Consider the following 12,349-nt stretch of genomic DNA (forward strand, 5'->3'; position numbering starts at 1 on the left):
GCAGTTCTCCGGGCGAAAATGCCTTGTTGATGGCGGAGGTCCGAGGAGAATGGCCAGACTGGTTCGAGCTGATAGAAAGGCAACAGTAACTCAAATAACCACTCATTACAACCGAGGTATGCAGAAGAGCATATCTGAACGCACAACACTTCAACCTTAGCAGATGGCTACAGCAGCAGAAGACACACGGTGCCCTTCAGCCTATGACTAAGTGCAAATGTACGTTAGCTTAAAGCCGCTGAAGACCTAGGCATGCAGGGACCCTCTCAGGCCAGTGACGAAAGTGGATTTAAGCCTGCTGAACACCTGGAGGCACTGCAGCCCTCCCGGCCTAAAATTGGATGAATGAGATCCTTGCTTTCAAAACTGGAGGGAGGAGTCCGTCTCCAGGCCGGACAAGCAATCCTAAATCATTGACGGCCCCAGCCCCTGGCCCCGGAACCTCGCAGTCTTCCAGCTGATCTCAACTCCCCTGATCTGCCGGTTCCGGCTTCTGAGAGTTTGCAGTGAAGCGGACGGCTTTGCCACCGGCCTGCGCGCCACGCCCTGAAACAACAGCGACGCGTTCCGGAGCACACACACACACACACACACACACACACAAAAAAAGTTAACACATTAACGTTTTAAAACAGAAACGGGACCGGGGAAAATAACAATGACCCTCGTGCTACGACCAATTAACATTCTTTGCACTCGCTGCAATTCGTTGCCATGCCGACGACCTGGTGGAGCCAACATTCCAGGCGCGGCACACATGAAACTGCCCCCGATGAGGGTTTCCTGGCCAGCAGATGACCATGGCAACCAACCATGCAGGCTGGTAACTCAAGGAATTTCAATGCTTTCAAACTCCAAAAGAGACTTGTTTATTCAAATCTCTTATCGATAACCCCCGCCTGTCAAAAATATTAATGTGTTTTTGCAACATTCTATCATAAGGGAGCGAATCTTGCTCATAGTGATCCATTTACTCGAAACACAATAATACGGGAATAATAATAATAATAATAATAATAATAATAATAATAAAAACACTATACTTTCATTTTTATAATGTATCTCATAGCCAAGAGCACTTAAACACAATAAAGGCAAAACCAGCACAATGGCGATGCAATTCTGCCAAATTGATCAAAATGATAAAGAGCCAAAGCGGCTGACGGTGTCAGGCAGAACGGTGAGGGGGACAGACAGGAGGACAGCTTCCGGACACACAGCACCCAGGTGAGGTCCACACACAGCACACAGGTGAGTCTCACACACAGCACACAGGTGAGTTCCGCACACAGCACACAGGTACGGTACAGCACACAGGTAAGGTGAGACCCACACACAGCACACAGGTAAGCTAAGGCCCACACACAGCACACAGGTGACACCCACACACAGCACACAGGTGAGGCCCACACACAGCACACAGGTGAGCCCCAGCACACAGTGAACACACACGCACACGGTGAGGCCCAACACAGCACACAGGTGAGACCCACACACAACACACAGGTGAGACCCACACACAGCACACAGGTGAGGCCCACACACAGCACACAGGTGAGACCCACACACAGCACACAGGTGAGGCCCACACACAGCACACAGGTGAGGCCCACACACAGCACACAGGTGAGACCCACACACAGCACACAGGTGAGGCCCACACACAGCACACAGGTGAGGCCCACACACAGCACACAGGTGAGGCCCACACACAGCACACAGGTGAGGCTCGCGAGACGCAAGCGTGACTCAAGCTGGTTTGCCGAGGTTAGCAGTTCCAGGGAAGGGAGTGTCTCGAAATTCTTGTTCAGGTTCCTGGGCGTGAAACCCTCCCATAGAGCATGCAGTGACATACCACCAGGTAGTCTTTTGGTGTGACTGCCCCCCCCCCACCCTTTCCCCTCCCCCACTAGTTTCTGGTATTCAGTCCCCTGCGGAATCCGCAAATTCCTCCGCACTTCCTTCACTTCAGCTCTCGCGTTTCCTCAACAGAATGCGCCACACCGCCGCCGGAGAATTCACACTTGCAACTTCGAAGCTCTGGAAGCTGGAAGCGGCTGGAAGCTCTCTGCGTGACCAGCCGCAAAGAGCAGGAGGGCCGCAGTCTCTGTGGAGCACAACCTGGGACCTACCCGGAGAGGGGAGAGGAGCGAGGGGCAAGGAGGGGGTAGAAAAGTACAAGGCCAGTGCGACGCATCCCAGGTGAGCACCTGCTGCGAAAAAAGGTTTATGACTGTGTGTGCGTGTGTGAGTGTGCGTGCGTTGCATTTTTTTAATGACTCAATACAAGTGCAAAAAAAAAGGAGATATGATTCGACAAGACACATTTGTCCGCAGAAACAGCCGAGGAAGGTGCGTAAGAGAGCGCGGGACAGAGAAATCAGAGCTGCAGGATCTGAGACGGGCTGTGCAGTACACTCAAGGTGGGCACTGACCAGAGGAGAAGAGCACGGCTGGCTGCTGCAGGAGTCGCTGTTCGGCCTTAGCCAGTTTCGTTCTTGTGAGGTGAAGGGTGTGCAGATTTTGCTTCCGTCTCAAACTTAGAAAGCAAACATGCCTGTAATCTGTTAACATTATTTATTTGTCAGTCCTTAACTTTGGCTGGCAAATAAATTCAAAAAGCACTTTTTCCAACTGAAACCTACTTTGGCAAGTTAGTTTTAGGGATTACTGAATTCACCAAACTGTGCTTGTGAAGAAAAAACGAAACAATTATTGCTATTAATTGTTGGCCAGTGTTGACAAATTAAACTATTTGAATCTCAGCATCAAAAAAAGAAGAAAAAAAATCAGGTGAAGTGAGTTACTTGTGCAAACAACAGCTTCACTTTATTTACTGAGAGCTGAGTTATAAAACAAAAGGGACTTCAGACCCACAAAACCAGGTGAGGTAAGTTACCTGTGCAATCAACTGCTTTAGATGATCAATTAAGCGTGATAAAATTAAGTGTGTGCGTAACAACAATTATGACCTTTCAGGCCCTGCGTTTCTTCACGGGCAAGAGGGAAAATGACCGGTGAGGTGTGATTAATAATTTATTTCTTTTTTTTAATGTAAGAGTTTTAAGAAGGGGCCATGGGGACCATTCACCACAAAGAGAAGTGGGAGTGCAATCAGTACCTGAACGGGGCGGGTCCACCTGCTAACCAGGGTATGCGTCCGCTCCCTCTTTAATGTTTTTTTTTGTGTGCGCGCGTGTGTGTTTACTTTCGCAAAATGGTGGCGTCACCGACACCTGCCTGGAGAGAAAGCCACAGGCTAGAGTTACCTTATGTAAGCAGATCATTTCCAGCCAAGACACTCTTAACCTTGCGATCAGCTGTTCGGACCAATCGAATGTTTTCCGTGATACTGTGGCCAAAGTGAAAACCAGCAAGCCCTGTCGCCCTGCATGCCTGGGCTTTCAGGTCGTTGGGTTAGATCCACCACAGGGTGGCTAATTATTTCCCCAGTTCAGCCTCGAGAAACCAGGTGAGCAGCATTCATTACGTTGCAAGCTCTCACACAGGGTGGCTTGCAGAACTTTCTATGTGTTTCTTACATGATATCCATTTGTCCAGTTGAAGCAGTTTGTTTATTGGGTGGAAATGCAGCTGCCAATAACACGGCTAACCTGCGGCCGGGGTGTGTGTCGTTCGCAGAGAGGCCCAATGGAGGTAGAGCGGGAGTGGCCCTTAAAAACGAGCAGAGCATTGTGGGAGACCAGCCGGACGGAGATATGAAGTGGATCTCCCTTCCCAGGAGCCTTCCCTGCTATCCTCACTGTGGGACCATCGAGATTGAATACAACTTTAATGATGGGATACAGACGGTGAGGTTTGCAGTGGGTGGGTGGGGGGGGGGGGGGGGGTGGGGACGTTTATTTTGAAAGGGCCAGAATCTTCCTCTTTCTTTCCACAAACCAGAAAAGTCACTTGTGGAGGTGGGTGTGGCTTGGTTGCCAGAATTTTGTGTGTGTGTGTGTGTGTGTGTCTGTGTGTGAGAGTCATCTGAGCCTTTCCCATTAGATCAATGCTCAAATAATTAAAAAGATATTAAGCCAGTTTGTATGAAGTTTTGTCCAATTACAGTTGCTTTTTAACTGTTGTTATAAGGTGTCTGCTGTGTATTTGAACCTGATAATGAGTCAACCATACATTTGTTTAAATAAAGGGGGGGGGGGAAGAATTAATGAATTTGAAATATTACCCCTTCTGGAATGGTTGGTGGCATGCCCTTAACATAGTTTTCTGCAAGCAATGTTTCCTGCAATACTATGTACATTGGAGCACAGTTTTTTTTTGGGATGTAGAAGAAAAAAAACATAGCTTTGGCATTTTTATTCACCACAACCTTCCTACGTTTAGTGGCAGTGAGCGGCGGCGCTGCGTCGCAGTGGCGCTCCGCGCTCGCCTCTCGGATGCGTGACTCTCCCTGCTTGCAGGAGAAGCACCCGAAGCCGGGGAAGCCCTTCGCGGGATTCCGCACGGTCGCCTACCTGCCCGACGACCGGGAGGGCAACGAGCTGCTGAGGCTGCTGAAGCAGGCCTTCGACCAGGGGCTGACGTTCACGGTGGCCAGCGGCAGCAACGGCTCGGAGGCGGTCACGTGGAGCGACATTCCCCACTGCACCGGGTGTGTATTGGGAGTGGTTTTCCCTGTTGTCAGTCATGTGACAGTCCGTTGGGGCCTCCCCAGCCCTGCATTGGCCGGGGTGTCCTGACCGCCAGGACGTCGCCAAGAAGGCCTGTGTCCCTTCTGTGATGTCACACTTTGGAATTCCAGAGACGAAGGCTGATGTTTTCCCCTGGAGAAGATCATCTAAGTGACTGCAATTGAATGTAGAAAAGTGTGTGTGTGTGTGTGTGTGTGTGTGTGTGTGTGGGTTTATGAAAATAAAATACTGTGACTATTGTGTTAAAAATGTATACCAAGAGCTGAATGAAAGTGAATATGACTTTAGTGCGTGTGTGGGTGTGGGCGTGTGCATGTGGGTGTGTGCATGTGCGTGTGTGCTTGCATGTGGGTGTGTGTGGGTGTGTGCGTGTGCGTGCGTGTGCGTGTGCGTGTGCGTGTGTGTGTGTGTGTGACACTTACACATTGTGTTCTCTTCTGCAGTTTTACTAACCCGGAACCATACTTCCTGATGACGGTGAAGCAGGTCCTGAAATCCAAAGGCATTGAGTGAAGTCAGACAGACCAAACCGACGGACAGACAGAAGGACTTCCGCTTAAAAAGCCTTGGACGAACGACTTGGCGAAAAAAAAGAGAGCTTTTTTCCTTTAAAAGTTCAGCTGAAGAACACAGCTGGGAGGGGAAGGGGGGGGGGGGGGACGGGCACCCTTACACTTCTAGCTAACATTCTGACAACAGAAAATTGTATTTTATTTCTTAAATGCGGGGAGCACGTGTCTATACGCAGTCGATTGATTTTGCTGCTGACCGTTTGGTTGTGATGAACAAGTCTGTGCAATAATCCGCAGTGTGAGCATTATCTTTTCACGAGAAGCTGGCAGTACCGTGGACAATGTCGGTTGTCAACTGTGCAAAAATTGCACCTAAATGTACGATGTATATTTCTGGATGTCGGAGAAATATAGCAGACCTGCACTGTGCAAGACAGAATGTTGTAGCTTACCTGCGATGTCACTGAGATCGTGGATAATAGATTTTGATAAAATCATTCCCACCTAGCTTTAGCCTTTGCAACATGTTATTTCTTATGTGTCTGTTCATGAGTACCTTGTGTAAAAAAAATTAAGAAATAAATAAAAACTTTTGAAAACCATTAAAGGAACCTGAGTTTCATCTGTGCTCTCAATGTTTTTGTGTTTGCTGCTCATCTGAGCTGTGTCTGAATTTCAGACCACTTCCTGTAAGTATCCCACAATCACTTAGAAACGATTAAATCTGTAAAAACTAAGGCACAAAATATGACTGGGGGGGTGGATGGGGTGGATGAGTGGGAGTATCAGCCATCCCAGAATTGTGTTCTGCACCCTTGGGCTAACAAGGTGTTCTGATTGGAGGAGCCACCTGAGGACCCTTAATCACAACCAATCAGCAGTTTGTATTCCAGCTACCCCTTATGATCTTCTGTAAAAGCAATGGCAGGGAAGACGCCACAGTGATACAATGATAAATATTGTGAGAATCATAATTAAGCCTGTCGGTATTGGTAATAACAAGGCAGTCCTCCATCTCAACCCATAAGATTCTGAATATTAAGTGAAACTTTGTCCACTGGATATTGAACTGCTTTACTTACGGTTGTTAAATCGATGAGCAATCATGGTCTCTGTTCACATGGCCAGGATGGTCACCAGTCAATATTAGGGCCATTGTTTATAAATAGAACTGGAGCTGATAATTATTTTGAAACTTTAAAGCCTTTAAACATCTGTAAAATTACCATTTTTATTTATTATATCATTTTTTGTTTGACAATGTTTTGGTCATTGTTTTTATTTATCTTTATTCCCCCCCCCCGCCCCCCAGATTTCTCTTAAGGTATATTAAATGCATCTTTGATCCTGGTTGGTTTGCTGCGCCAGCTTATTCCTGATGTGAGAGTGAATCGAAGAGGAACGCCCTCCCCGGAATGGGAACATTCCGTCTGTGAGGCTGACGTAGGTGTGTTCCTGTGGTTTAATCGCCTTGTTGTGATGTCGCAGTTACACAAACGGGCGTGTTCCTGTGGTTTGATCGCCTCGTTGTGATGTCGCAGTTACACAAACGGGCGTGTTCTCGCGGTTTGATTGGCCGGTTGTTATGTCACAGGTCCACGGTCAGGTCGGGCGAGCTCCTGCTTGAAGGCCGTCTGCTTTTCCACAGCCCCGTGGACAGTTTGCCCCCTAAATACTTCCCGCACACCACCAGCCTGCAGTTAATGTCATGCTCAGGAAGGTGGCCGTCCCCCCTTGTCCAAATTTGGAGCACAAGCCTGGGTCACCTGCGATGACCTCGCCCTTTTACAGCGGCCTCACTGCTCTACCCCAGCAGCTGGCATTGTGCGGAGGAAATCTTGTGCCTGTTCGGGACAATGCTGCCCTCGCCGCCAGAGTCAACCGCACCGTTTTCACATTCTCAACCTCTGTTTGCCCAAGAAGCCACAACTGTTACTTTTTGTGACCAAAAATTAAAGCAGGGAAAGTTCAAAGGGGCACAGTGCATTCTGGGACATGACACAAAAGACGCAGTAGTTCTTTGTTAAGCGCAAAAGCGGCGGTGATTCATCCCGCGCGGTGATTCTGACGTACGTTTGGCTCATTATATGGGAGGGAAGTGTGTTTATAAAGAGGAGACTTCTCCGGCACTGGCGGCAAGAACACCAGTCGCTCCGTCTCGCTTCTGCGCCAGTTGCCACGGAGATTACCTGTCGCGCCACGCCCTCATCTGAAACAAACCGCTCACAGGTAAGGCAGATTTTACTCTGGTTTGGGGGGCTTTGAGGCGGCTCAGCCCGGGGTCGGGAGAGTCTATGTCTGCTGGTTCCCTTCTGCATTTCAGCAGACGATTGACGAGCCGATTGCTCGGCCTTTTCACCTCAGGTCTCTTGGTTCTAGGCCTGTTTTTGATTTTAACGAACAAGGACCAGCTCACCCTGTGTCTCCGTAACCAGAATGGGTGACCTCTGCTATTTAAAAAAAAGAAAAAAAAGAATTTTCATTCAAAATGAATAAATACATTTTAGATTCGTTTTTAATAGCGTGGGGCTGCCGATGGACTCCTGGAAATGCCAGGTGATTTAAACGCGTTCAAACTTTAATGTCGATAATTACTGATTGAACACAAAAAAATAAAAAAATAAAACATAAAAAGATTTGCTATCTCAAAGTGAAATATGGGGGAAGTTAACCACAACCCCAACTGAGTAGCTCCCACCTGAGTGTTTCACAGCAGCCATTTTGGACCCCCACAACTGGAGCTGAAGATGACGAGGGAGTGAATTATTGAGCCATTTTAATTGGGGGGGGGGGGGGGGGTGATTAATATAATGAAATCGCTTACTGCAAATAAGGTATTCAACTCTCCACTCTGGTTTCTCTGAGGCCAATTTAGAACCCTTATCAAATACGTTTTATCCTCCTCTTTAACTGAATAACTTGTGTTCTCACGAGAAAAAAAAATGTGTTGTGTATTTATGAAATTGTTTCATTGGTGCTGAAATCAGGACTCCCTTGCGGACGACACCCTGCTCTCAGTGGGATCCACCCTCTATAGATAAAGGTTATCAATCAATCAACTGATAAATCATTCAATCTGGATGGGGGCACAGCACAACTGTATAGCAGCTTTTTTTTCTTGTCTTTGCTGGCAGGTTCGTAAGGGAGGAGTAGCAAAGAGAGGAAGGATTCCAGGAAAGATTCCGAGACAGACGAGGTAAGTGTAGCCAGAGAGGCTTGCCAAACCGGTGCGGCAGGTTTGCTGCAGCAGTAAGGGGGGTGTGAATGTACTGTCCGTGTGAAACTCACACACAACGCGAAGACATGCAGTCGGCAGGGGCGTGGCCAGAAAAAACACTGACGTCAAGAGACATCGTAGGGGTGCGTGTGGGGTGGGGGGGGGGGGGGTGTGAGGAGACTCGCTAGGGGTGGGGTGTGGAGGGAGGGGATTCAGAAGGGGTGGGGGGGGTTGTGGTGATGGGGACTTAGTAGGGGTGGGGGGGTTGTGGTCGAGGGGACTCAATAGGGTTGGAGGGGTGAGATTGTGGCGGGAGGGGACTCAGTAGGAGTAGGGGGTAGGGGATTATGTGTTTGGGGGACTAAGTGGGAGTAGCAGGAGGGGACTCAGAAGGGGTGGGGGGGGGGTTTTGTGGTGAGAGGGGACTCGGTAGGGGTGGGGTGTGGTGGGGGGGACTCAGTAGGGGTGGGAAGGGGTGAGGCCAGAGCTGAACACACCACAGCTCAGATAGCAAGCAATTTAGGGCCAGATCTGTGCCAAGTCCGAACTGGCAGTGCCAACTTCGGGCTAGAATCGCTTGCTAACTGAGAACACTGATTCCATAGTTGCACCCGAGTCTTCTGTGTATTTAACAGCACTGTGAGCTCTACGGTTAGCTAGTGCTAACTGTGTTTATCGGACACAATGCTGCTCTGTTTGTCCGAATGCATTTTTTTATTTTTTTTATTTTTTTATTCAAGGATCATGGGGACAACTCACGGCAAGCACACTTTTGTACAGAATGAGAGGATTGTGGGAAACCAGCCAGAGGGACATATGACATGGGTCTACACAAAAAAGCACCTCCCAGGTTATCCACGCTATGGCACCATTGAGATGTTTTTCGAATTTGAGGACGGGATACAGACGGTGAGGTCTAAAGACTTTTATTTTGACACTACTTAAATTTCTTTTTGTTCAATTGAGAAAGATTTATGGAAATTTTTGTTCATGTAAATTTGTTTTGTCCGTTGTTTGCATTAATTTGTCACACCACTAGCTGTGAACATACAGCAATAGATTCTTCTCCTGTGAAATAACCAATGTGGCTGGCAGTTTTGGATGGAAAAAAAAAAAATTCTACAGCGATTTCTGTTCTGTTGTAGCATCTGTTGTAGCATATATTTAGGTTCAAAATCACAACGTTTCAGCTACTTGTATGTATGTGTGCTGCACAAATTTGCCATTCCATAGGAAACAGGCACATTTTTAAAATAATGGTCTCCCTTGATGTTTTGTACCCTTCAGGAGAAACACCCCAATCCAGGGGAGAAGTATTATGGACAGAACATTAAAGCTTACCTGCCCGACAACGGACATGGGAGAAAGGTGGTGACGCAATTGAAGAAGGCTTTCGACCAGAAGTTGGTGTTCACCGTGGCCACCAACAACAGTGGCGAAGACGCGGTCGCCCTGAGCGACATCCCCCTCAAAACCCGGGACGACACTTCTGGACCCAGTAGGTGGGTATCTGATATGTGGTGCGAGAGGGGGGTCAAAGGGATAGGTCACTTTTTTGGGATGATACTTCTGGACCCAGTAGGTGGGTATGTGTGCGAGAGGGGTTGAAGTAATAGTTCACTTTTTTGGGACGATACTTCTGGACCCAGTAGGTGGGTATGTGATGTGTGTGTGAGGGTCGAAGGGATAGTTCACTTTCTGGAGTTTTTTTATATATGAGTTCAAGTGTATGCCTCATCCATTAGTGTATGTCATTGATTGGCCAGTTTTAGTGTGAATGAAATTTAAAGAGAAATATTCTTTTAAAACTCCTGAAAGTGGACTATCCCTTCAAGGCTTTAAGGCTGTTTCTACCCATAGTTTGTTTGCTAAGGTCCGCACCGTAATAATAATAATTATTATTATTATTATTATTATTATTATTGTTGTTGTTGTTGTTGTTATTATTGTTATTATTATTATCATCATATTGTGTTCTACTGCTCTGTGCTACACAGCTTGTGCTACCCGGACACTCTGTACCTGAAGAAAGTAAACCAGATCCTCATATCCAAACACATTGAATGAAGTGGCAGATGGACACCTGTTTAAAACCCTTTGATGAATGGACAGCAAAACACGTGGACTAATTTTTTTTTTTTTACAGAATTTTTTGTATTTTTATACACTGCTTTGTTTACCAATTGATACAGTTCTCTTCTTTATTTTTTTCCCTCTGAATCTTTGATATTTGATATGTTTTAGGATTGACAAATTTAAAGATTCGTTAGGACTCAACAAACTGAGGCTGCACAGAAAAAGGCTTGCATTGGTTTAGCCGTTAGCGGTTAGCCACCGTTAGCGGTTAGCCACTGTTAGCCGTTAGCGGTTAGCTACCGTTAGCGGTTAGCCACTGTTAGCCGGTAGCGGGTTAGCTACCGCTAGCTGTTAGCGGTTAGCCACCGTTAGCGGTTAGCCACTGTTAGCCGTTAGCGGTTAGCCACCGTTAGCGGTTAGCCACTGTTAGCCGGTAGCGGTTAGCTACCGCTAGCTGTTAGCCGGAACACAACTGCCCACAGTTGTCCCACAGGCGTGCAGTCACCTTGTCCACACTGTTTGCTCCGGTGGCAGATGGTACCACTGACTGGAACTGGCTCACAGTCATGTAGGCTAGGGCTGGGGAAAGAGGGACACGCCTGTCTCTGAACTAAGTACTGCTTTCTGCACAACTGGTCCGATCATTTACACTAACTGACGTTCATGTGTTATGTGCATTAGTATATGGCAGGACTATGACGGCGATGTTCTCATGCAATAAATACGAAATGTTTACTGTAATATAATCCATGTAGGGAATTAATGGGTAATGAATTAATGGGTAGGGAATGCTCATGAGAGCTCATTTAGAGAGACAGGTCTGTAGGTTTAAAGTGCTACACTTTCCAAAAGAAAAGAGATCGGAGAATTCCATGTCCAACAACAGTGAAATCCCAAGTGAGATTCACACAACATCAACGACGTGAGATTCTGTGATGTTGCAGTCACAGTTTCTGTTCAGCCTCAATATGCTTCAGAGACCGACAGCCTACGTTTTGCATGACATAGTGGGTTGCCTGAGACAGAACTTCGAAAAGACTTTTGTGACCCAAGTTGTCTTAGTATTTTCTGTTGACATAAATGCTCATTTTAGTGCACTGTTAACAGCTGTTTGCCGGTTCCCCCTTGTGGTCCAGTTTGGCACTACACCCACATTTCATAACTTGTATTTATTGCTTTTGTACACAAATGCGGGCCTATTTCATTTTATGCTTATATCTAGTACGCACATTTGTAAAGCTTTGAAAGGCTTTGACCTAAAAAGGCCATGATAGTAATTTATATGGAAACAAAAAAGCTTCATTACTCTTTTTTTTACAGAAGGCTTCAGTTTATTTTTGATTGAATAAATAATGACAAAGTAAAATCTGTCATGTGTTATTTGTCACACGAGGTTTGATTCATCTACAGTTAGGACTTGATGTGGACTAGATAAGGGTTAGTTATGTCCTAATACGTAAAACCACAGAATTGAATAGAATTGAAAGAGGGTGCACTGTCGTTTTAACATCACCGTTGATGCAAATTATCAACACACAACAGCATTACACAAAACAAATTTTATAAAAACAGAAAAAAACAAGAACATTTCCCAGAACAAATTTACAACACAGTAGGAATGGACTTTAATTACATTTGAAACCAATAGTTCAAGAACCAAATTGGAATTTTACCAAAATAGAGGATCATTCTGTTTTGGATTGGATTTTCAATTGGATTTCAATTAATCTCCTCAATTCACTCAATAGAAACAGAATTGACTTTTTTTTGGTGGTGATAGTTAGTTAGTCCAGGTATAGTCTGAAGAGATGAGTCTTCAGACCACGGCGGAAGAAGCGCACCGTGCCAATTAAACATCTAGCGTTTCCACTGTCGCCTTAAAGTTGGTT

General features: G+C 46.5%; 1 protein-coding gene across 4 annotated transcripts; it reads left to right on the top strand.

Moving 5' to 3' along the window:
* Nucleotides 1-1,942: 1,942 nt before the first annotated feature.
* dtx3la (deltex E3 ubiquitin ligase 3L a) lies at nt 1,943-11,826 on the top strand. Of its 4 annotated transcripts, XM_064333704.1 has the most exons (6): nt 1,952-2,202; nt 2,338-2,423; nt 3,060-3,152; nt 3,643-3,812; nt 4,425-4,615; nt 5,099-5,778. In XM_064333704.1, the coding sequence occupies exons 3-6, from the start codon at nt 3,077-3,079 to the stop codon at nt 5,166-5,168; spliced, it is 507 nt and encodes a 168-aa protein (XP_064189774.1). In that variant the 5' UTR covers nt 1,952-2,202; nt 2,338-2,423; nt 3,060-3,076; the 3' UTR covers nt 5,169-5,778. The 4 variants fall into 4 exon arrangements, 3 of the variants coding, with proteins under 3 accessions (XP_064189771.1, XP_064189774.1, XP_064189773.1); XM_064333701.1 differs by lacking the exons at nt 2,338-2,423; nt 4,425-4,615; nt 5,099-5,778 and adding exons at nt 9,672-9,966; nt 10,037-10,373 and having other exon boundaries at nt 1,943-2,202; nt 3,062-3,152; XM_064333703.1 differs by lacking the exons at nt 1,952-2,202; nt 2,338-2,423; nt 4,425-4,615; nt 5,099-5,778 and adding exons at nt 2,530-2,890; nt 9,672-9,966; nt 10,037-10,373 and having other exon boundaries at nt 3,062-3,152.
* The last annotated feature ends 523 nt before the right edge of the window (nt 11,827-12,349 follow it).

The sequence above is a fragment of the Anguilla rostrata genome, chromosome 4 (genome assembly GCF_018555375.3).
Source record: "Anguilla rostrata isolate EN2019 chromosome 4, ASM1855537v3, whole genome shotgun sequence".
NCBI classification, from domain to species: Eukaryota; Metazoa; Chordata; class Actinopteri; order Anguilliformes; family Anguillidae; genus Anguilla; species Anguilla rostrata.

Coding starts and splice junctions, on each gene's coding strand:
- dtx3la (XM_064333701.1), top strand. CDS start 3,077: ATGGGGACCATTCACCACAAAGAGAAGTGGGAGTGCAATCAGTACCTG. Junction 3,153..3,642: donor GGGTCCACCTGCTAACCAGG/GTATGCGTCCGC, acceptor TGTCGTTCGCAG/AGAGGCCCAATGGAGGTAGA. Junction 3,813..9,671: donor TTAATGATGGGATACAGACG/GTGAGGTTTGCA, acceptor TGTACCCTTCAG/GAGAAACACCCCAATCCAGG.